At 40.2% G+C, this 23597-nt stretch overlaps 1 protein-coding gene across 4 annotated transcripts in view; it reads right to left on the bottom strand.

Annotated features, from left to right (window-relative positions):
- The window catches only part of PIEZO2 (piezo type mechanosensitive ion channel component 2), a 418746-nt gene that overhangs the window by 47302 nt on the left and 347847 nt on the right, over nt 1-23597 (bottom strand). For 3 of the 4 annotated variants that reach the window (XR_006889979.1, XM_046670819.1, XM_046670821.1), the window contains 8 exons: nt 22907-23150; nt 20357-20453; nt 19097-19256; nt 15239-15328; nt 13613-13734; nt 12483-12554; nt 8089-8195; nt 3230-3344 (listed from right to left, as the gene is read on the bottom strand). Coding sequence is in view for 3 of the 4 variants with exons in the window: in XM_046670819.1 (XP_046526775.1) it covers nt 3230-3344; nt 8089-8195; nt 12483-12554; nt 13613-13734; nt 15239-15328; nt 19097-19256; nt 20357-20453; nt 22907-23150 (1007 nt within the window). In the remaining variant the exon portion in view is untranslated. The remainder of the gene's footprint in view (nt 1-3229; nt 3345-8088; nt 8196-12482; nt 12555-13612; nt 13735-15238; nt 15329-19096; nt 19257-20356; nt 20454-22906; nt 23151-23597) is intronic. The other variant, XM_046670820.1, reaches the window with a different exon arrangement.

The raw sequence follows: 23597 nt of genomic DNA, 5'->3' as shown, positions 1-23597 counted from the left end.
GTACCAAGAAGGTGCTGAATAAATATTTATTAAAGGATTAAATAAACATTTATTTCAGTCCCAATATCATTGAATTATTGCTGCCTTTGATCTGTAGGTAAACAGTGGTGCACCTGCACCTGAAATAGTTTTCATGATACAGAGGAATGAGATATTTATAAGATGACTAGAGGACAGTTTTAGAACTGGTCAAATAATTTTGGAAGAACAAATGTCTGAGAATAGCAAACACAATTTTGGAAAGAAAAATGGTTAGTGAGGGGAGTTTGGAACTAAATTTTAAAACTAACTCTATAGCTACTGGACTCAAATACAGATGACACACCCAGAGCAGTAATAGGACAGTGGATCAGAACACAGAGTCCAGAAACATACATGAGAATAAATGTGAGCCTAATATTGACAAAGGCAGCATTTAAATGCAATAGAAAAAGGAAGAATCATTTAATAAACAAGGATAGCATAATTGTCTATCCATCTAAAAGTAAACAAACTAGGTCTCCACTTCATGAAATATACAAGATTCAAAATGTAAGTAAAATTAGGAGGAAATATAGGAAAACATTAGCATAATATCTGGAGGGAGGACTTTCTTAAGCAAGACGGAAACCTGGAAACCACAAGAGAAATGTAGCCTACTTGACATCAGAAAAAATTAAGGATTCTTTAGATAACATACTCCATAAACCAAATCAAAAGATAAGCATTGGGTTGTTAAACGTAATTGTAAGACATGAAAAAAGGATAATATCCCTAACATATAACTATTCCTTAGATTAATAAGGACAAACAACCCAACAAAACGATATTACAGAAAATGATAAAAGTGTTTAAATCTTAGATTTAGAAGTACAAATTATCAAGAGAATAAAAAATGTTAAGTCTCATTAGAAAAATTCAAATGAAAATAAAAGCCGTTTATCATCCCCAAGAAAGACAAGCTATAAAAACAGTAATAATACCCTTTGGGATAAAGCTACAGGGAAATGGACACTCCTGTATCTTACGTATTGGAGAGTAAATTACTAAAACCTGCAGGAAACTATCTATTAAAGTAAAAAAAGGCAGACCCTTTAACCCAGTAATCTCACTTTTGATCATCTATTCTGAGGAAAATGCATGTTCTTCTTGTCATTTTGCTATGCATTTAAATACACACACACGTAGGACTATTTACAAATTTTTGTGCAAGGATATCTATGCTAGCATTGTTCACTGGCAAAAATCTGCCAGCAAACTTTATGTCCATTGTGATGGAATAGTTGAGTAAATTATGCACTTATTCATATCCATATTATAGAATATTTTGCAGCTATTAAAAAAGAATGATCCAGTTTTATGAATACTTAATTGGAGAAACGTTCACGATACACTGCTAATGGACATGCAATAGTACTTTGTACAGCATGAACTCATTTCTGAAAGACAAACAAAGGACACCATGCCTGCACACACATATGTATGCACGCCAGTAAGGTACGGAAGTGAGCACCACATGGTGTGAGGACTTGGCGCCTCCGGGGCTGTGTTTCCAAGGCAGCTTGCGCATCTACTTCTTTACTGCTTGACTTGTTACATCAGCTGTGTCTTAATTTTGTCTTTTCAAGCCAATAAGGTAGAATAAAATTAAAGTTACCAGGAGGTAGCAGGGAGCAGAATGGTCAAAAAGGAGAGAGGTTTTGCAATTAAAGCTCCATTAGAAATTATATTTTCCTTTTCTTTTATTTTTGGAATAGATTTTTAATTTCACAAGGCGTCTATCTGTATGTCTTCCTTGTAAAGATCCAAAATATAGCAGATAAGCCTAAAATTCCCTTTAAGCATGCCACTTAATCTCAGTCTCCCTACCCCTACCCCAAGAAGTAACCACTGTTACTAATTTGCTAAATATTCTTCCTCATATTTCTCTCCCACTTATACACTATTATATGAACCCATTAAAAATGCAAAACATTGTCATGAGATACTTTGGTTTCCTTTGTTTCCTAAATGGTTTCATAATGTGCATGCCATTTTGCAACATAATGCTTTTCCTTCAACAATACATCAGGAATTCTCCTCCAAGTCAGTTCAAAGTAACCCATCTCACTTTTTAAACTAGAGTAGCACTCTATAATATATTGGTAACATAATTTACTTACTCTTCTTTATGTGAGCGTTTAGGATGTTTCCAAATTTTTGTTATTAACAAATAATGTTTGGTGAATGTTCTGGGACATAGATTCTTGTGCACATGTGCAAACACTGCTTGAGGTTAAGCCACATACCTAAAAGTGGGACAGATCTGTAGTAGGACACGTACATTTAAAATGTTCGAGATACTGACTCATTACCCTTCAAAGTGGATGTCCTACTTTATAACACTGCTCACAGTGTTTGCAAACAGCTATCTTCCTACTAGCTCCAAACAGCGATATTATCAAATGTTTCGGTTCTTGCCAATCTGATAGGTAAAAAAATAATATGTCAAAATATTTAGTTTATGTTTCTTTTATTACTAGTGAAGGTGACCACTTTTTGGCCATTTCTATTTTCTGATCTGCGAATTGTTTTTCATATCCATTCATCTATTGGGTACAATTCTTCTTTTACTGATTTTTGGGAGTTTGTAGTATATCCAGATTATTAACCTTTAGTCTGATATATATAATGAAAATATTTTTCTTTAGTGCCCCACTTGTACTTAAACTTTGCTTTTGCTGTGTTTCGCTGTGGTTTGAAATGATTTCACCCTGAGAAATGTGTCCCAATTGTATGTTTTCCAGTGTTTCGGTATCATGTTGCATGTGGCATTGGTAGTTGTGTTCCATTTCTGGTTCCTGATCACTGTCTAAGTGTGCCTTCCCTTTTTTTCTTGATCAAAGTTTCAAAGGTTCATCTTTCTTAGTAGCTTTTTCCAAGAACAGCTTTTCACTTAATGATTTGGTCTTGTATTTCTTTTCTATGACAGTATTTACCTAAAAAATTAATTTTTTCTTTCTACTTTCTTTGGGTTTATTTTGCCCCCTCTCTTCCCATTTCATGAAATGCATCTTAATTTCAGGTTTTAATGTATTCTAAGTGTGGGACACGAGCAATTAAGTACAGGTAAAACCCTTTGCACTCTTTAGAAGTTAGGAATTTCATTCCTCCAAAGCTTCTGTCTTTGCAGTTCCTCTTTTGTAGTCGAGGGCCACAGAAATGAAATGGGGGTGCTGGCGAGCGGCTGCTGCACCCACGTGACACTCACCCTCCCCAGATCCCTTTCTCCTTCGTTTCTGACCTTCTCTTGCAGATCTTTTTTTCTCTTTGCGCCTCTGACGGAGTGCTGTTTTAGGGTCAGTAATCCAGGCTTGATAAACAAACTGAAGGGGTAAAGTTCAATTATTTTCTGTTTTTTTTAATAGTTTGAATTAAAAGAAAAGGAACCAACACCAAGCTTCCTGACTTTCAGAAATATGTTTTTTTTCTCCCAGTACAAACTAAATACCCCTCTCCCGCATCCTCAGTATTCTGAGCTGGCCTGTGCTATTCCCATTATCATGAAATAAAATATGCAAACAGTGTTGTAGGAATAGGTTTCATTCACTATCACAGGTAATCATGAGATGCTCTGAGAATAACAAATGTCCTCGCAGGCACCACCCTTTGTGAGACTTAGTTACTGATTCTCTTGCATCACACACAATAGGAATAAACGGGAAGCCTCGCTAAGTAAAAATTGAATAGTTTTCTCTCATTGCGAATAAACTTTGAGTCAAAAACACAATAACATGTTTTACTCATTTACTTTGGGAAAACAGTTTTGTATATTTGAGACTCTCTCTTGTGAATAACAGCTATTACCAGTAACTTGAGAAAGGGCTTTGTAGATTGATTAGATTTGGAAAGGAAAAAAATGTGATTTTAAGGTTAAAGAGTTATTCCAGAATGGTATAGAAGGAAAACTATGGTGCTTTTGGTTGCCTTTTGTCATTTTCATTCAAGAGCTGAAATATAGTTGCATTAGTATATTACGACCAATAACCACGACAGAGCAATTTTGAACAGCCCCCCACCAACAGCCTCCCAAGTCATGCAGGATGAACGCAAAGAAAACCTGGATGTACAAAGTCAGCCATCTGTGATCACGAAGCCAAGCAGACATGCTCCTCATGCACCCACAAACACACCTGCATCTCAGGGAAGCTGGGTTTTCTACTATGATGATAAAGTGAAAGGAATGTTTCGTGGGGGTGCTTGTAAACCCAGATTCTATATTATTTTCAGATTTCTGAAGTCTTTGAAAAGCACAGTGTAAGCAAACCACTGGCAGTGGGATGTCAGTAAGAATAAAGAGGGATTCAACTTTTGCATAGAGGGAAATGCAAAGGTCATAGGTTACCCAGAAAGAACATTCCTTTTTTTTTCTCACTGGTTGAAATCTGAATCTTATGGGCAATTAACCATGTAACACTTGTATCATTTCTGAATAACAAACCCACGAGGCAAAAAAATTATCCTATTTTATGCCAAAAACATACTTTGAAAAATGTGAAGATGAACTGGAATTTGAAGGAGAAACACCAAATTAGGGAATTCATGGTAAATGTCTAGACATTGAGCATGTTAATCGGGAATTCTATCAAGAATATCTCTGAGGTTTAGCACACTAATAAGCAAATTCACTTTAGCAAAATATTGATTCTTTAAAAAAACTGAATGGCTAAATATAAGAAATTTTCAGGCTTAAGAGCAACATACAATGACATTTTCTTTAAAAAAAAGTGTTATTATACTCTTGCTTTTAGATAATGCAAGAATGCCAAAAATAGAAAATAAAAGTGTAATTCAGCATTTGTGAATATAACAGGAGTGCAAATTGGAGGAATTCTTTTGCTCTGAAGAAAAATGAAATCACTGGGAGGGAGGGTGAGAAGGAGAGAGAGAAGAGGATGTTTAGGATAGAAATGAAGAGGTCTTGTAGAAAGGGTGAGTGCCAGAAAAATTTGTCTTATTGAAAGGGAGCTCCTGGTTCTATATATGATCCCTAAATGATTAAGTCCATCCGTGCTTTCTTGTTGAGATGAGAATTTAGATGATGCAAGTAAGAGGAGTAAAAGGGGTCGGGGGGGGGGGGGCGAGGGACTCTTATGACAAGTCCTTATTTGTAGGCAAATTATCTTAATGTTGATGTTTGGAAATACAAACGTTTTATAGTTCCAGGGTCAGTCTGACTGTTTCAGGAAAACATTGATAATGAAGGAATAAGAGTAAATATCCCAATTCTTACTGAGTCAAGAAATGGAGGATCTTTACTGAAACTTTTCAATTCTTAGATTGCAACTGTAACTATCATCTAATTTTATGAGTTTCTCTGGGGATTAAACACATGTACTAGTAAGAATAAGTAGAAAAATGCATAAAAATGTACATAAATGACCTTTGGCTTCTCCAAACTGCCACTATCATGTATTCCCACCTTTATCTTAAATGCTATCATATATATTAGGGAAAAATGGGATTCATTTTACTGAAAACTTATTATGCAAAAAGTATTTAATTTTTAAAACAGGAGAGAACTTTATTGAAGTGGTGATCCTTAACTGAAAATGGTTAAGTTTTATAAACTGTCCTTTGATTCAGGTGTAATCCAGGACTTTCTTTATGTTGTCTGGAGGATTTTTTTAAAAGTAAGATGGAGGATAATTCCACTGCAATCTTTCACACGAATTATCAAAGATGAATGGAGAGACTCATATGGTAGTCATAAAACGAAAAAGAAAAAGGGTTCTGGGGCAGTGGTAACAGTGAATATCACAGTGAACACCAGAAGCCTGGCATTTCAAGAAGGAAGGAAGCTAGTGGTCTGGACCCCGCTGCTCAGGGTGGACCTGGGAGCCAGAGAGAGAGACAGAATTTCTGGTCCCACTGGAGCTGCTGAATTTAAATAACCTGCATTTAAATAAAACCTCAGGTAAACTGTGAGAAGCCCTGGTCCCCCTCACTATCCAAACCACCTGCTTAACACCTGAGGAGCATGAAGACCTCAGAGTTTCAGTGTCTGCCCCAGATTAAGTCAGGAGAAGCAGCTTTCCACAAAACACAAGAATAGTAATTCATTATTTATGATTTTCAGTAATGAAGAGATTACACATAGGTAGCTAGATAATTTCTTTTGGGCATTAGATTCATTAAGAAATAATCTTTCAACAGTTTCCTCAGCACTATAACCGAGGGCGTGCGGGGAGGGGCACACAGATTGTGCACAGCAGCACGGCCCGTAAGGCACTGGGTGAATTCAGAATGGTAAATGGAAGCCCAAAAGATCTCTGGAGAGAAACGAGTCTTTCGTTCGTGTATTCGTAATTTTACCAGCTTTCTGAGAAAATTTATCATACTTTTTACACATCATAACTGATGCATGCAACCAGATGTGACCCTTTTAAAATGAGATGTGATTTAGGCAAAACTATGAGACGGACAGAAAGTATGTGTATCTGCATTTTCTCTTTCTATTTTTTGATAGGCTCTGGTGTCAACCGAAAAACTAGAATCAAATAAGAAATTTGGCTTTTCAGAACTCTTTTTGGAACGGTTTGCCTAATACTGTAAATTATTATAATTCCTTCACTGAGCGATCTATAGAACAGGGAAAATGCAGACACAGGACAACGGGGATCTGCTTGTCTAACGTTCTACGGAGCGGAGGGCGACACACCACACACCAGTAAAACATCAAATACCTTTGCAGCTCTGATTAAATACTGAAGAATAGTTTTGGGAAGTTTAATGACAGACTTTGGCAAGGCTAAAATGGCTGATGCAAACTTCCCAATAGCTCTCTAAAAGAAGGACAAAGCAAGAGGGATTAGTAGAAAAAACCCAAAAACTAATAATTTAATATATGACGTCAGTATGAGTTTGTCTCTACAGTTACATCAACTAGGTTAAAATGTGCCAATCATTGAAAGCTAGAATAAATTGTGCTCTGCTTGTAAGTTAGGAATAAAGAATACAGTCAATCATTGCTTGTAATCCATATGGTGAAGATGATCATGTTCTCTCCTTTGCTGCATGATGAGTGATGGTTAGAAAAAAATTCATTAGAATAAAAATAAACAAGTTAACTCATTAGTATTTGACAAGCCAGCCACACACATGCACACAGACACAGTCATCAAGAAACACACACAGGTAGCAATGGAGCCAGTGAGAAAGCACCAGAGCGAGGTGTCCCCGTGGATAATTAAGTTCTTCCATTTCACTGGGAAGATGGGGTGGATGTAACCTGCCAGCTTGAGAAGACCTGGCCAGCAAGTGACAGTGGCTTAGCATGGACACATCATGTAGCTGATAGACATCATTCTATGTGCCTTGTAGTACAACTAATGGGAAACACCAGTCCTAGGAGGGGGCTCCTTGATAAGAGAAATATATACCATGCTTTCATGCCATACGTAACTCTACTGACAAAGCCTCCTCTTTAACAAGTGTTAATTACATATTCACCGGCTACATTATATTAGACTGGTGAGTCATACAGCTGAAAATGATACGGCAGATTCTGAAAAAGAAAGGCAGTTAAGCTGAAAAGATCTGAACTGTGCTAGATATTTTCATTATTCCCATAAATTCTCAAATCTTTAGAAATACAAATGAAACTGATTTTGAAAATTTGAGGCAACATTTAAATGACCATTTATTTCAAAATGAAGCAAGTATTTTTTTTTTCATGACCAGCAATTTCACTTATCAAAATCTAAGTCCACTCAAGCAATCCAAAGCAATGCCACAGAAGTCTTCTTCACTCTTAGCTGCAACAGAAAAATAAAGTTCGCCCAAGGAAGCTTTATTTTTTGTTTATAGCATCAGAAAATGTTTTGATGCCAGTGAATGAAGACCTGACTGGAACATCGTACTTGCACGGCAGTAAGTATGACAATGCTGAGAGCAAGCAGCATTACACTTTAAGGAGAAATAAACAACTTCAGATGTAAATTAGAAGCTTCTGGGAGCTATATCACATACGAACATGGCAGAAGAAGTCTAGGCCTGCAATTAAGGTTTGTCACAGAGAAAAAGTCTTCCAACGAGTAAAGCACGTGATTTCCCCAACCCTGTCATTACCTGGAAGGCCGACCTTCTTGGAGGCTCTTCTTCTTCCTTTTTAAATTCTTCCTCTTCCTCTTCTTCACTATCCGTTTCAAACAAATAATAATCTCCACTCCTGACCACTGAGCAAAACAAAATATTTTCTTATTTCTTGAAAGCGATATGAGATAATTGGGGGCTTATTAATGAAATGCCCCCCCAAAGATACACAAATTGTCCACAAAGGGACCACAGCAAGAAATGTTGGCAGGGAGGAAAAAACAAGAGATGAAGAGAACTCATTCTGGCTAACACTATGTGGTATCGGCATGACTGGGTCTACACAGCACGAGGCCTTGTCTATGCCACGTAAGAGAACTGGCTACTACCAGGCGCATCTGGCATTTTCCTCCTTCTTCATTGTAAATTTTACACAGATGCATCAGGTCAACTCTGCAGCAACCAGTTTTGTTACCAAGACAGCCAAAATAACTGAAAATTATTATTGTTTCACAATTCAGAAATTTTGGTCCTTTAGACAAGGCCGAAGTGAATAGGAGAATTTGGTGTTGTCTGAGTGGGTCCAAAATGTTGTAGAAAAGCCAATCTGGATGATTCAGGACCAAGAATCAGTGTCACCAACTTTCTACTTCACTTTATACTGTGTAGACCTCGCTTCTCCACATGTGACACAAGGGACATAACACACATGGCAAGATATTTGAAAGAGTTTTTTAAAAAATCACACATTTCCATTAAGAGGAAATGGGTAGGTAACATAAAAAAAATACAACCACAAAAACACCACCACCACCACCACCACTCTGGCTGTTTCTACGCGTAGCATGGGACAGACTGAGGCACGGCCGACAGCGTCCATACTCTTTACCACTGTTGGGCTTCTGGTCAACCAGGAGCTCCCCAGTTGCTTCTAAAATTTGAGGAGAACTGTACTGACCATAAGACACAGAGCACAAACAGTATGGACCACCTTGCCTTGCCTGACATTTTCCCTGCAGAACATACTGCTGTGTTAAGAGTTGGAAACAGAGAGAGCCGAAATGTCCAGAGATTTAAAGAATTTTGAGAATCAAATATTTATCATTTTGATCATTACTTTAAGTTGCCAGAGAAAAGAGACCCAGCATATACATTTCTGATGCTATAAGAACTGTACCACTATTGCATGAAAACATACTCATATTTTCAAGTTACATTCAAGTTTTCAAATGCTGAGGTATCTTTTGGATGACTAACAGGGTGTCTTCAGTTGTCAGGTTGGACCTATACATTGTAAAGTAATGGAAAACCTCGGCTTGTTTAAAGTTAGTCGCTTCAATATCACTAAACATGGTCAAAAGGTCAGGAATTTCGCCCACGACTTCAGACATATGTGCAGCCTCCATTCCTGAAGAGGCAGAGTGAATGAATTGGGCCTTATATCCTTGAACAGAAGCACTGTCGTCTGTCATTTTTACTTTGAAGAAAGAACCGGGCTCAGAGTACTGAACCCAGGCCTGAGGAAATAAATGCAATACAACATAAGGTAAGAATAAGCGAGAACAAACCAAAGTCACAGCATTACGTTTGACAGTGAGGAAGCCCGTTAAAGTAACGCCTTCACATAAGCTCAGAGATTTGCAGGAAAGTCGCATGGACTCTACGTCACATGGTCATTTGGTAAAAACAGAGTGTTACAAGATTGAGCATTTTACCCTCATTATAGGCTCTAAAATCAACAATAGCTTAAATGTGTTCAATCATACCTTCTGTAACTTTATTCATGCAGACACTGTAAGCCCAGTTTTCATCTCAAGTAGTATAACATTGATTTTATCATTTAAAAAACTTTAGCAATTTGTATGTGAGAAATCGAATTAACACATTAAAAAAAAGATGATAAAAGTCTCCTATTCCTTTATAAAATGTTATTGAAATGAGACCAAGAAAGTAATAGACAATATTTTCTTTAGTGCTGTCTGCTAATAATAAGTACAGAAGCTCTTACATATACATTTGTTAGTTCAGACAGAGATCCTGCCTCCAGCCTGTGTCCGTACATATGTCATGGATGTTGATGCTGTTGCTGAGAACTGAGTGTGAAAACAACTTTCAAAGTCCCACCACCTGTATGCACAGAAACTTGGCCCTTTTTTTCAGATATTTAACAGTAAAGTAAGACTTGGTGTTGATGTAGGCAGTACTGAATTGACCTGGAGACGAACGGCTCTGGAGTGGAAGGTATCATTGAACAGCAATAATGCAATCGCATGTGTGCACATAGGGATGGAAGTGGGAGATCTGTCACCTACAGATGACGATAAGATCTTGAATGCTTACTAATAACATGAACAACTTAGCAACATCGTTATATTGTCAATTGACTTACTCAAGGGTATTCCAACTACACTTACTCTTATGCTCAGCACCTCTAAGAAATATCTATTTAAAAGCCCAGTGACTCAAGAGATCAGGATAAGGGCTTTTAATAAAGTGCTTCTAGATCTAATGATAAGTTTTGGAACTTGTCATAGTCTAGAAAATAAACCACATATTCATTCCTTTCCTTTCCTCACAAACTTATAAAAGGAAATACATTTTGTAGAAAAATTTTAACACCACTGTCAGAATCTGATTCCAAGCTATGAATTACACACATTCCTGCATTATTGCCCCATAAGGTATTATAACAAGGCACATTTAGTCTGGTATCAGTCTTCAAGAACTTGATATAATGAGGGTGAAATGAATCAGAAAATCTAAAGTCAATAACCCTTATAGGAAGTTCTCTAAAGTATTACCAACTTGTAAGATGATTATCAAAGACCATATCCAATTCCTTCCAAAATGCAACGTTCAGGTGAGAAAAGGAAAGACAACCACAACAATTGTGATGGGAATTTACTCCAGGTGAAGGTACAAAACATTCAGTAACATAATTTTGAAAATGGATAGGTCTCTCTAAACCAGCAAAGGGCCCTTAAAACAGAAAGACAGGCATAGTTTACTTGTGACTTGATAGAAATAGACAGCTAGTGCACTGCATTATCAGATCATTAGCATGACCAACACGCCAATGGACAACAAATTAGAGTCACGCAAAATTTCCACTTGAATTCTTGTCTTTTGACATGAACATCAAATGAAATGAAACTCTTCATAACTCATGGATTTTTTTTGGCCATAATGCCAAAATTCAATATTTGGGTTAAATTTAATTACATCCAGGTATACTGAGCAAATTTTGAATATTGCTTTACTCAGTTGGCTTGCTGATTTTAGAAAATTATTTATTGGGTGAGAGAGGCCAATGCCAGATCTAGGTGACATTAAGAACTAGATAGGAGAAAAGACCCTGACTGATTTGACCTTCTAGTGATTCTGAATATCCTATTAGTAGAGGCGCTCGCATCATCGTGTGGTGTTATGGGCCTTGGTGCCAACCTTTATCTAATTGCATTAGCTATAGTTATCAAGACATAGTATAAGACATAAAAGACTGAAGACATTACAATTAATTTGCAAAATAATTAATGATTATTCATATTCTAAAAAAATTAAGAACGGTTAAATTGAAAGGGATCATTCCATTATAATAACATTGGCCAATAATGAGTGATATTTCCTTTGCTAAGCAGAACAAATTTAGCCATGAAATTCCCTAATTCCTCTTTTTTTTATGATCAGGAGAGAAACGCACTAATTCTATGTGGCTATGAAGCTCTGCTTTTCAAAAACTGTTTTCTGATTTGCTCTGTGTTGGTCATAGCTGAGCTGCACGTGGTGCCGAGGCCACGCCACATGCTGGGGATTGGATCTGTAGTGTAGTTTTTGAGGCTTTTTGAAACTGGGGAGGGGGCAGAGTGAGAAACTGAAGGCATTTTAAGTTATCCTCACTTTTATAGTCAATAAATTGCCAAAAAATCTTACACGCAAATCAATTAAAGCTCTGGGAGTGAGGGGAGGAAGGCTTCCTGGCATCCACGCCGAGTGCCTCACAAAAAGGGTCACAGACACTTTGGACATACGCTTCTCCTGAAATCAGAGGCCCGGGAGGAGCCCAAACTCATTTTTAGTAAGAGTTTGCAGCCACAAAATGTGACTGTATCAGCAGAGCTCTAGACCTCAGAACTGGATCACACGGCAGTCCATTCTTCTTGCCTTTCTGAGCCCAGAGATGGTGCTCAGAAGATGCAAGACACATGTCTGGCTTTCTTCGGCCAGCAGGGTAATCAGCTGTCTCCTCTGGCAGATTTGATCCGCAGGGCTCAGAGAGCCTCTACATCACAATTTTCCTACACTCTGACCCCCTATCAAGTCACAAGGATCAAACCATGCATGGAACACACGGGTCACGGGGACACCCGAATTCTGGTCAAGGATATAAGGGTTAGAATCGATGAAACTGTAAGAGGATTGAGGAAACCTACTGGAAGCATGATCGACCCAAGGCCGCCACCACTGCTTTTTTTTGCCTTTGGCTTTCTGTTTGTCTGCTTCTCCTAAAATAAAATACGTCCAAATATTAATTCTTATAAAGCAAGAAAACAAATTTTGAAAACCACGCTTCAACAATGCAATTGTCAAAATCTAGCTAAGTTGCAAAAGTACATTAGGGGTCAGGAAAAGGAATTACACTGACTCTGAAAAGTTTACATGAATTAGCAGGCGGGTTCACAAGGTAAATACTAAGTGTTATAGCAACATTATGCCACATTTTCACTTTCTTTTTAGTAACTGAGGCATATAAAGAAATATAAAAAAGAAGGGATTCTCTGTAAAAAATAGATCTCACATTGAATTTTCCATTGAGTTAACAGAAAAGAAGCATCATCCACATTTTATAGAACAATTTAGTGGCAAATAATTTGTTAAAATGCATACATTCCAATAACCAGAAATTTTTCCTGTGATTATTTTAATGCATTCTTGGAAAAATATAAATTTACTGGTGATTAATACGTACTATGTACTGGAAAAATATAAGGCACTATTTCTTCATTCTTTTCAAATAGAAAAGCATGTAAACATCTATAAGAAGACCTCTAAACTTAATTGGATATAATAAATCTATAATTAGATATAATAAATATATATTTCATCTTAATTTCATTGGAACAGACAATAATGAATAATATCCTAACTACTACATTCAGATGTCACATAAAGTATGCATACATATTTCATTTTCATATAAAATTTTAGAAATCAAAGACAACAGTAGACGGCATATCTGAAATATTCCGTAAAGGAACAAATTAAGCAAATTCCTACCCATTTTCTTCAAAAACACATGTCTGTGACACAGAAGCTAGCTTATATGCTGATTAAAGTTGTCTTGCTGAAGGGTCGATACTTGTAAAATCATGGATTCATTAACTATGTACTTTACGGAACAAACTTATCCCACTCACAAGGGGAAGGTAAAACTTTCTAAGTTAAAAAAATACTTTGAAAATATTGGCGGAATGAAAAGTAACGTTATTTTACAGCCCTGCCCAATATCATGCTATGATTCAACGTCAAGGTGCTCGAACAGGAGGGAAATGTCTCCACATACTTTCATCATCCTCTTCAGAGAGCTTTTGGATGTCTTGGCCTTCCCCTGACTCCTGGGTCAAGCTCAGCATCCTCTCCTTACCCTTTTTGTATTTCTGTTGTCTGGCCTTGATGCGATCCATCCTGCAAAATAAAGCAGCAGCAGCAATGCCAGGAACACACCCACAGTTATCACATGGTCAGCACGTTGGGTTTCTATTTTTATGTATAAAGCCAAAATCACGGACAAAGTGATCAATATTTGAAAATTGTGAATAGTTGCTTACTAGCAATGAGTATCTCCTTGCTTTTTTATAAATACCCATGTTATTTTGCACTACATAGATGTTACTCAATAATATGATCAATAATAATTATGCTAAGGTGACACACAGTACTTTACGTTCATTTATATCTTGTACTGCAGCCATTCTGAACACAGCATATTATGAAATATAAGTCCTTCATTCTCCCAGCTTTCGCATTCTTAAACAAATGGAAAAATTCAGTGAAAATTACAGTAACAGGCCTCACTAATGGGAAATCAGGAACACACTTTAAATGTGGGTATAAATTTGTTATTTCTCTAGACCCAATTTAGCTAGAAGCAACAAGAGCAACAGTTATACCACACTGTATTTGAATTATATATGTGTTTTTTATATAATGCGTAGCTTTGTGAAAATACCCATGCTGAGGGATAGTGAAATTTGTACCAGCAAATATTTTTGCATGGGGAACAAAGCTGGGAAATGAGGTCAGAGAGAGATGAAGCTGTCTTTGCAAACTTGGGGAAATTTCCTGGTGTCTGCATTTTCTTGGGGAAAGTAGCTAGGTTCTGAGTTCTATGGCCATCAGCTCTTAAACCTGGCCCCAAACATATACAGCACTACTAATCCTCTAAAGTTCCATTCACTGCTGGAAATTTTACTCCAGGAAAATTCTTTTTCAATGGGCTAATTAAAAAAAAAAAGGAATTCTCAAATCTCCTGGGTGGAGTCAGTCCTTTACTTGACTTCTCCGGAAAGGTGTGCTGGCAAAGGCTTCAAATTGATTATAGGGAGATACGGGTTGTACTTCTAGTGTTGCCTCTAGTTAGTTGTGGATTTTAAGTCATTGAATATTATGGGTCATCAGCTTCTTCCTGAAGAGACTGGATTCGAGTATCTCTACAGCTCCTTCCAAAGCGAGGACTCTGCATTGCTTCCCTTAACGCACAGATGTAACGCACGTCCACTCCAAGTGCCCGGCACTGGGCAAGACCCTGCCTCATTCATCAACTTATTTAATCTTCATAAAAACCCAGACAGGATTGTGAACTCCGATTTAAAACAGGAAATTAAAATTCAGAGAATTTGAACGACTTGCTCAAGTTTCCAAAGTAAGCAGCTGAACTAAGACTTGACTCATCTTATCCCAAAGGCTCCTTTTCCACAATTTTGCAGGTATCTTTCTTCCAAAGACTTCCGTTTTCAGTCTAGCGGGCATAAACCACTGCCCCAACACAAGGGCAAATACTTGGGAAAGTTAACTTGAATGGGATTTTCAGGGAGTTGAGGCTCCCCAGCAGCTGGGAGCCGGCTTAATGGGATCACACGAACCAAAAATAAAAGGAAAGGAGAAGCAGAATAACACAAAGCATCCTTACTGCCTCTTCAACTGATCCATTGACTTCTTCTCCTCCTCAATTCTGGCCTTTACAGCCTTCACAATTGTGGCCTGGAAAAGTTCCGCCCCTCTAAAGGAAAACCAGAAACAGAACAAATTAGTTTTATCATTGTTATTCACTGTCCCTCGAGCATGATTACAAAGGGAGAGAAAACATGGAGTCTCCTGGCTGGTAGCGGGTGTTGCAAGGTCCTGCCTCAAAGCCTCCTCCAGGGGACCAACAAGGCAAGCCTCCCCCTGGCAGGGAGTGGGCTGCTCACGACCCTGGGAGGTCGGCACAAAGAAAATGCTTTGTGTTTTCTATGGCATTAAAGGCCACACACTTCTTCAACCTCTTCAACACATCCCATAGAAGCTTACACCTCAGTGAAGGGTCACTAACTTGACCTTTTTATGGTTGTCCTGTGAGGGGACATTCGAAAGGAGGAGTGAATTCAGACTGGTTTTCTACTCAGTAAGCAGGAAAGGGTGTGCACTGAGCTGGGGCTTCCTTAAGGGAACATGCAAAGGTGGAGGGCAAGCCCATCAGTGGGATTCTCTTCTTCCTATCCTTTCACGCCCTTCTGTTCTTCCTCACTTTTCAGGCCAACTCAAGGGTCTCCATAGATCTCATCAACCTCTCTTAATACCTTCAAGCCTGTCCCATTGTCATCCCGTCACATCCGCTTGGCAAATCCCAAGTCTGTAGGAACCCAATGGTGCGCACCAGTCCTGTGCTCGGATCGGCTGTGTCAGCAGTGCAGAAAACGCAGGACCGGGCAGGTTATCCGCTGCGCCCCTACACTCACAGGAGATTCTTCTGCTCCTCTACAGCGCTATTTCAAACTGCCCACACATTTCTCAAGTCTCGAAATCTGTCAAGGGCTTTTCTCTCCTGGTAAGTGACCCAGCTTCCTACTTCCCAGAGAACCTAAGTCATGAAGCAATAATTTGCTCAGCTTCCTGCCACCTATCCTGCGGACAGCCTTTACTGCAGTGACAGGGAAGAGGTGACGTTCTCCTGCCAACGCCTGCCTGTGCTCAGGTCCCTCCCCACCCTCAGCCTGAGGAACTCCATCCTCTCTGCCTGCATTCCAACCTTTGCACTGCTACTGAATCCTGCTTACAAGAGGCAAACATGCTCAGGTCTTACTAACCTTAGAAAAAGAACCTGTGTACACCTGACAGTTTTCTATGTATGCCCTTACATCCCTGTCCCTGCATAGGCAAATATCTTGCCATCACTTCTGCAAGCCTGTAACTTCAACCTCAGCTCATCGGTGTTTGGCTCTGCCCCCTCTACCTGTGAGGTCACTGACTGTGCTGTTCAACCTTCATCTCGTCTTTCTGTGTCCCGTCTGCTGAACTTCAGCTTTCAAATAGCCTTCCTCAGGCTCCTTCGGCACCTGCTCTTTTGGTTTTCCTTCTTCCTTTCTGGCTCAGAGTTCCTGGTCTTCTCTGCCCATCTCTTCAATGTGAACACTCCCCAGGGCCCTCTTCTCATTCTCCACATCCTCCCCAGGCAGCTCCAACCACTCATCTGCTGCAATACCATCTGTGTAATGATGACACTCAAGTCTATTCACATCTCCACCCCTGTCCACTCAGCTGCCGGCTGCACTTCCCAACCGGGTGAATTTCACATGCCCACGAGACCTACAACCCCCCACGGCAGGCAGCCTTCTCTGCCAGTGTGCAGCTCCTTAGGTTCTCTACATTTGGGATTGGAACCGCCATTTGCTTAAGCCAGAATCCTAGGCATGTCATCCTCTAGTCTTCCCTTTCTATCACCATCTCCCTCCTTTCCAATCAACTTTATGGTCGTGCCAATTTTACCTCTCAATACCTTTCTATTTTATCCCATCTTGGTCCTAGCCATCATCTCTATCTTGGATCATCAGAGCAGCCACCTAGCCGGTCCGGCTGTCTACAGTCCTGCTTATACCTAATATATTCTCCACACCACAACCAGAGTGAGCTTCTGAAACGCAAATACAGCCTGCCTTCCTATTGTCTGTGAGATTACTTCTAAAGTCATAAACACGGTTTATGAGGCCCCTGATAATCTGGCCTCTCCTTACATCTCCAGTTTATTTCTCACCACTCACAATCTTCATCTTCAGACTTCTGTGTTTCAGCCACTCGGAGCTTCTTACAATTCCTCAGTCCAAACTCCCCTTGGTAACTTCACTCAGGCTGCCTCCCTACCTTCCTCCTCTAACTCCTGGTCACCCCTCAGACAGCAGCTCACAATGGAAGGCTGCCCTGGTCCCTGCCCCTGCGGTTGGCTATATGTCCTTGATACAATCACACAGCTTCCTGAACGTCTCCTCCCATCACACCAGCCACTTTGGATTGTGATTGCTTATTGGGGTGTCTCTCTCCCCACCAGTCTGTAGGCTCTGTGAGGGCAGGGCAAGCATCCATCGTTGTAACAGAGTAGGCGGTGAGTAATGGATGAATGAATGAATGTCTATTCTTCAGAAAGTCCATTGTGAGTTCACTGCTTATTAGACATGAGCTCTACTCCTAACCAAAGCCATCACTTTCTGTAACATAAATAACTGTGACAACTTTGAGGAAAAGATACCAGCTTCCTATTTTGCCCAGGACCCCTAAGTACCAAATGTGTATGAGAAGCAAAAAAAATGCATTTACCAGCAAAAATACCAGCTGATATACATAAGTAAACAAGGTTACTGACGGCACAGGACGAGACATTGTGCTCTGCTCGGAAGACGATGTCTTGGATACTGGTAAAATAATTACAATGGTAAATTCCAGGGCCAATATTGTACATTAAATGAAATCACTGTTCATTTACAAAGTGAGGGCCAAGGGTGCCACAGGGCTCCTTGGATTAAACATAGGTCCTCTCCTAGGTCCTCTTTGTATTTGGCTACAAGTTAATTACAAGGACTTGGAATTGCCTCCATATAAATAGACTTTTGAAATAAACATTTTGTTCATCCTGGCAGGGAAAGAGAACTCCAGGAACACTGGTGGTATAAACACAGATGTATTCGTTTAAACTACAAATCAAAATGATAGATATTGGCAATTTCATATGATACAACCCATTGTTTATCAGGCTAGTTAGTGCCGTGGATCTGATGGGACCCAGGCGGGGATCTAGGCAGGGTCAGCGTCTCTGAGAGGTGCCCCGCAGTCCAGGGGATCGCGCACCTGGCCACTGACCGCCCCCATCTCAATGGCATTCCCTGTAACATCTAGTCTTCTTCCCGGTTTTTTCCCGTAAACCCACAAGACTGGGGACAGAAACCAGAGAAAGGCAGTAACCCAGTAGTTCCAGCGTCCCAGAGCAGAGAAAATCAGGTTGTTGGGGAAAAAGAGAGCGAAATGAGGGAAGGAGAAGGAAAGACAAGGAAGAAGGATTTAGAAGCAGGCTGCAGGGACAAACTCCTCATCTAAGACCTGAGGAATAAGAGGTGATTATGTTTCCTCTATTTTCAGGAGTTTCTTCTTGAAATAGAGGCAGGGAGGGGCAAGATGGGCCAGACTGTAGCCTGACACGACCCATGTTGCTGCTTTGACTGAGGCCGGAAGGAGCGCCTCCTCGTGAGGGGTCGGTACTGAGGGCTCTGGACCGCCAGGCACTCTGACCTTGCAGCCTGTCCCATTCCTGTGAAGCATGCCTCGGCTCCACAGACTTTCTGGTTACGCCCCTATTTTAGATCTTAAAGGCTTTAGGTTAAAGCCATCTTGGATTGATTTTCCTGGAAGGAATTTCTTAATTTTTTGTGGGTTCTACAAGTAAGCTCAGACAGAGAGCACAGTGCAGTATTCCTTCCAGACAGGTTTCTTAAGAGGATCCACTTGATTCCCAAGCCAGACCCACCTTGACGCCAGGATCTGTGAAGCTTTTATATCTGCCACGACATGTAGAAAATAGTAACTCATGAAAACTCTCCTTTGCAGCAGGAGGAAGGCAAAACATATGCTGTCCCAGATAATTCCTGCTTCACCACTGGGCAGTTTACATGAGGAATCGTCATCAGCTGGGGCAAAAAAAGTGGGAAAAAATTAAAAATAACATCCATTTTCATTGTTATTTTATAAAATCTGCGATATGATCAGACTTGGGAGATCACACAGGCATAAAATAACATTCTGATGCATCAATTCATTCATGAGTGGATTTATTTACAATGGAGGCCACGCACTTCAAATCCACTATTGACACTGATTCATAAGGCTGACCACAAAGGGAACTCTTGAAAATGTAAGGCACAGGGGGGCCTCTTTGCCAAGGAGGGCTCCTGAGTGTTTCTTTCTCTTAGGGAGAAAAGACCCTTTCTCCTAATAAGGGCCATGGAGAAATAATGTTGGTATGTCCCAGGGTCAGAGGAAATACTCTGGTACAAAAAGAGCACCCCTTCTGGGAACGGGCTCTCCCAAGGGTGAGCCTCAGAGCCGTTAAGGCAGTATGGTCTACTCGAAGAAGCACATCTGATCCTAAGGCAAGACAACTCCCAGTGACTCTTCAGCCTCAGCAAAGCATGGCCTGCACTGGAAGCCACAGTGAAGAAAGCGTCATGTTCAAGTTGCCCCCATTCTGGGCACCACGGAGAACGCTGTGTGGTGTTGTCCTGGGTTCCAGTGCAAGAAGCAGAGGGATGGGAATGGGACTTCTGCCTCGGGCCCGGAGAGAGCCTAACTACAGAGACCCTGGTGCTCCTCCTGACTGTCTTCCTGAGTTTGAAGTTCTCTGAGATTCCTGAGGAAAGAACAGCCTGGAAGGCAGAATTATTTTGATGACCCAAGATTCTAACTGCAACAACCACAGGTTTGAGTGGGTTTCTCTAACCCTTTCTAATTGTAGCTCAAAAAAGTTCGTAGGCCACAACCCCATCCCCAGGACTGCCAGGGCTTGGGAAGTTTCTAGAGGACAATCAAAGATGCTTTGAGTAAGGACACGCCATGTTACGGACAACAGATTCACAGTGCAATACAATCTGATAGCCTCCAAGCAGAGACAGAACTGAGCTCCACTTTTTTCTCTTTTCTTTACATGCTTTGGCCCAATTTTTAAATTAGAGCAATACAACTGTCCTTCCTTCTCTGTCCATCTACTCTCAAATTTGCTTTTCATACTTACGCATTTTATAGCCTTTGACAGTGCAGGCCAGGCTGAAAGCTTGGATCAACCAGCAACTATTTTGAACCAATTTTTCAATGTATCCACATGCTCCTATCTGAAAAAACAAATGGGGAAGGCAAATTCTGAAACTCTGCACCCAGAAAAAGAGGTTGATGGCTTGTGATCCCAACATGTGCAAGAATTCACAAAGTCTCAGTGCCAATGACTGTGGAAAGTGCCAACAGAACCTAAAAGTTCAGTCACCATGGGGCAGTGCAACTGATGCTTCAGGAGAACCATCATTTCCTGAGGGAAATGAAACCCAATGAGCAAAGGAGGAGCTTTAGCGTGAAATTTCCTGCACTTGGAGTACCCTTTTTTTCTAAGAGGAAATCTGGACTATTGTAGGAACCAGCTCAACTCTGTGATAGCAAATGGGTGAGCACTGAATCCCAGGACTTTGATTTTGATAGAGCTGCTTTCTCACAAGTCACATATATTAAACCTATGCTATTTGCCAGGAGATCATCACAAACATAAGCAGCATGATATATAGTCCTTAGAATAGGAACAGAGTATGTGCTTTGAGGCTTTTTTTGGCCAATTCTCTGGGTAAAGAAATCTTCTTTTTGATTTGCATGTGGTTGTCTGATAATAACGATTTCCTGTCACAGTTATGTTAAGTTCACAACCTGAGAGGGAATAGGTTTAAACAAACATTAATCATTGCAAGCTAACACATAAAGGTGATGGCTGAGTCGTGTTTATTTCCTGGGAACATGTGAGGTAGGAGGATATAATTAGGATTTGCTCCTAAATCAGCAGTTAGCCAGCACGAGTACCTGACCATCAGAACATGCTTTCTGAACTAATATTTCAGTCCTACGGAGCCAGGCTTTGGCTCAGCTTCTCTTGGTTGGGAATATCCTTCCCGCTTTGTCTCCCAGGACACCTCTGAGTCTATCTCTCAAGTCTCTGATGGGTTCAAAGGGCATCACCTCCAAGAAGCCTGTTCCCAACTCATTAGGCAAGATATTACATATTCGGTAACCCTTTTGTTTTTCTAAAATTTGTGATAATTAGCATTAACAGATCATATTATGATTATTTATAGGTAGGTTTATCTTCCCTTTTAGGATGAAGAGTTCCTTGAGAGTAAAACCTGGGTACTAGCTAGCTCTTTGAGACATGAAACTGCAAAGAACAGTTCTGCAATATAGTTTTACACAGGGAATGAATGAATGAATGGACTTTGTAGCCATACATTTTCCAGGAATGGCTGTAGGGATCAGCTTCTGGGAACGGATTTTTCACCATCAGACTGACTTTAGAATGAAATGCCATTCTGTTGTGCTGTCTCATACCCTCTCCAACAATTCTCAATACTATCCCAAATGTAAATAAATATTAGTGGGGTAAAATTGATGAATAAAAGTCACTTTTACTATCAACTAGAAAATTAACATTTCAACGGAGTGTAGACAAAATAAATTATCCAAATACACATTCATGGTTACATAGACTTGACTTTCCAAGGCCTCTAAACAGAGCAATGGATGTGCCAAGGGAAAAAAAAAAAACCAAATGCTTTCACAGTTGAATTGCCTGGTGAGCTCATCTTTAAGTAGCTAGGAAGGGCAGAGGCAGGAAATCCTTACATCTCTGTGCTCCTAATGCACTATCACTTATAGCCTGTGAGTAGTGGGCACAAGGACTAACTTTAAGTCAGGGCCAGCTACAGATGGATTAACTCCTTCAGCTCAGGAAAAGTTGTTGCTTAATATCCTGAAACAATAAATAACTTAAATGCTGTCCCTGTGGCCCCAAAGATCTTCTATGACTCTGAGATGATAGTAGGGAGTTTGAGTTACCTACCAGGTCAGGGAAAAAGCTGTGTCCTGGAACATGGGAATCTAAGAGCGGGGCAGCCGAACTCTAGCGGAGGGAGGTGGCTTTGCCTCAGCCCTCTGCTATCTTAGCTCTGCCCAGGTCAGGGCATCTGTGCTCAGAGGCAACTGGGAAGCTGTTTTCTCTGTGTTTACCACACCTCATGGGTACTTAAAACATCCATGCATTCAACAGCGTATACCATCTCATGCCTTCCCCCCCCCCAGTGTTATAGAGAAGCGTGCTCATTTTATTTCATACTTCCACAGCTCTTTCCAGGTAAGAGGGTTGCTTTAACCCAATGTGATATGACTCTGAAGAGCTTCAATGACTGACTCAACTTGTAAAAGGGCCATTTGGTAGGACAAACTATGAGTGACGACAAATTATTTCTCAGAAGGGATAGGATTTTAATAAATAACTACATTTTAGAATTTATTCCTATGAATACACATCTTCTTGTCATGTGACCTTGAGATGGTGGAAATGAGCAAAAAGGATTCTGCTTAAGATGGCAAGACAAAGAGTAATAAATGGTCATTTGAATTCTGAGTTTGCAGCATCTTATTTGGGGCTTTTAAGAGAGCAGTGTGATGAGCAATGGGCTTTTAATAACCACTGAATGGACTGTTTACTCTCGCACTCAAACCACAAATGTGTTATACGGTGGGAGCCACTTACTGACAGTATGTTTTTCATTGTAATCACAAAAACGTTGTATGCAATCAGCCAGTCCCAATAGCGCAGGATGCTCTTGATGGGTTTCAACAGCAAATTGCCCCCAAAAAGCAGGAAATAGAAGCAGGCCACCAAGTAACCCATGCAAAAGATGCTGATCCTGGTGGTCCCAGTGATGAAGATGATCGTGAGGACGAACCAGAAGAGGTAGCTGAAGATGATTACTTTGGACATGTCTAAGTACGACCTGGAAGACAAAACGGAACCATCAGAGGGCAACGGCCCACTCATACAAAAATATCGAGTCAGGAGATCCTCCTTTAACAGGGGAAAAATTCATACCCCACTTGTGACTCTCTCTGACAGCGCTACGCAAGTCACACTGTGAGCGCTGTGTTCATCCTTCATCTAACACTGCCTGGTCTATAGGAAATCCTAACCTAGTCACTCACGGACCAGCAGGTAAGTTTGTGAAAACACTGTGTGCATGTTTATCATCAGCATATTTGGGCCAAATTTCCCACAAACAGCAAGATTTTCTGCCTACTACCTGAGTACTCAAAAGCTGTCCCCACGTTGCTACAGAGGCACGGATCCCAGTGCGGCAGGGGTTCTAAGATGCAGATGCCTCCTGGAGCAAGGGAATGGGGAAGAACGGCTCCCTTTCGAGGAACTAGAAATGAATAGGTTCAAA

This window comes from Equus quagga, chromosome 9, assembly GCF_021613505.1.
Source record: "Equus quagga isolate Etosha38 chromosome 9, UCLA_HA_Equagga_1.0, whole genome shotgun sequence".
NCBI lineage: Eukaryota > Metazoa > Chordata > Mammalia > Perissodactyla > Equidae > Equus > Equus quagga.
The sequence above is the reverse complement of the archived record's forward strand: the minus strand, read 5'-3'. Positions and strand labels throughout refer to the sequence as shown.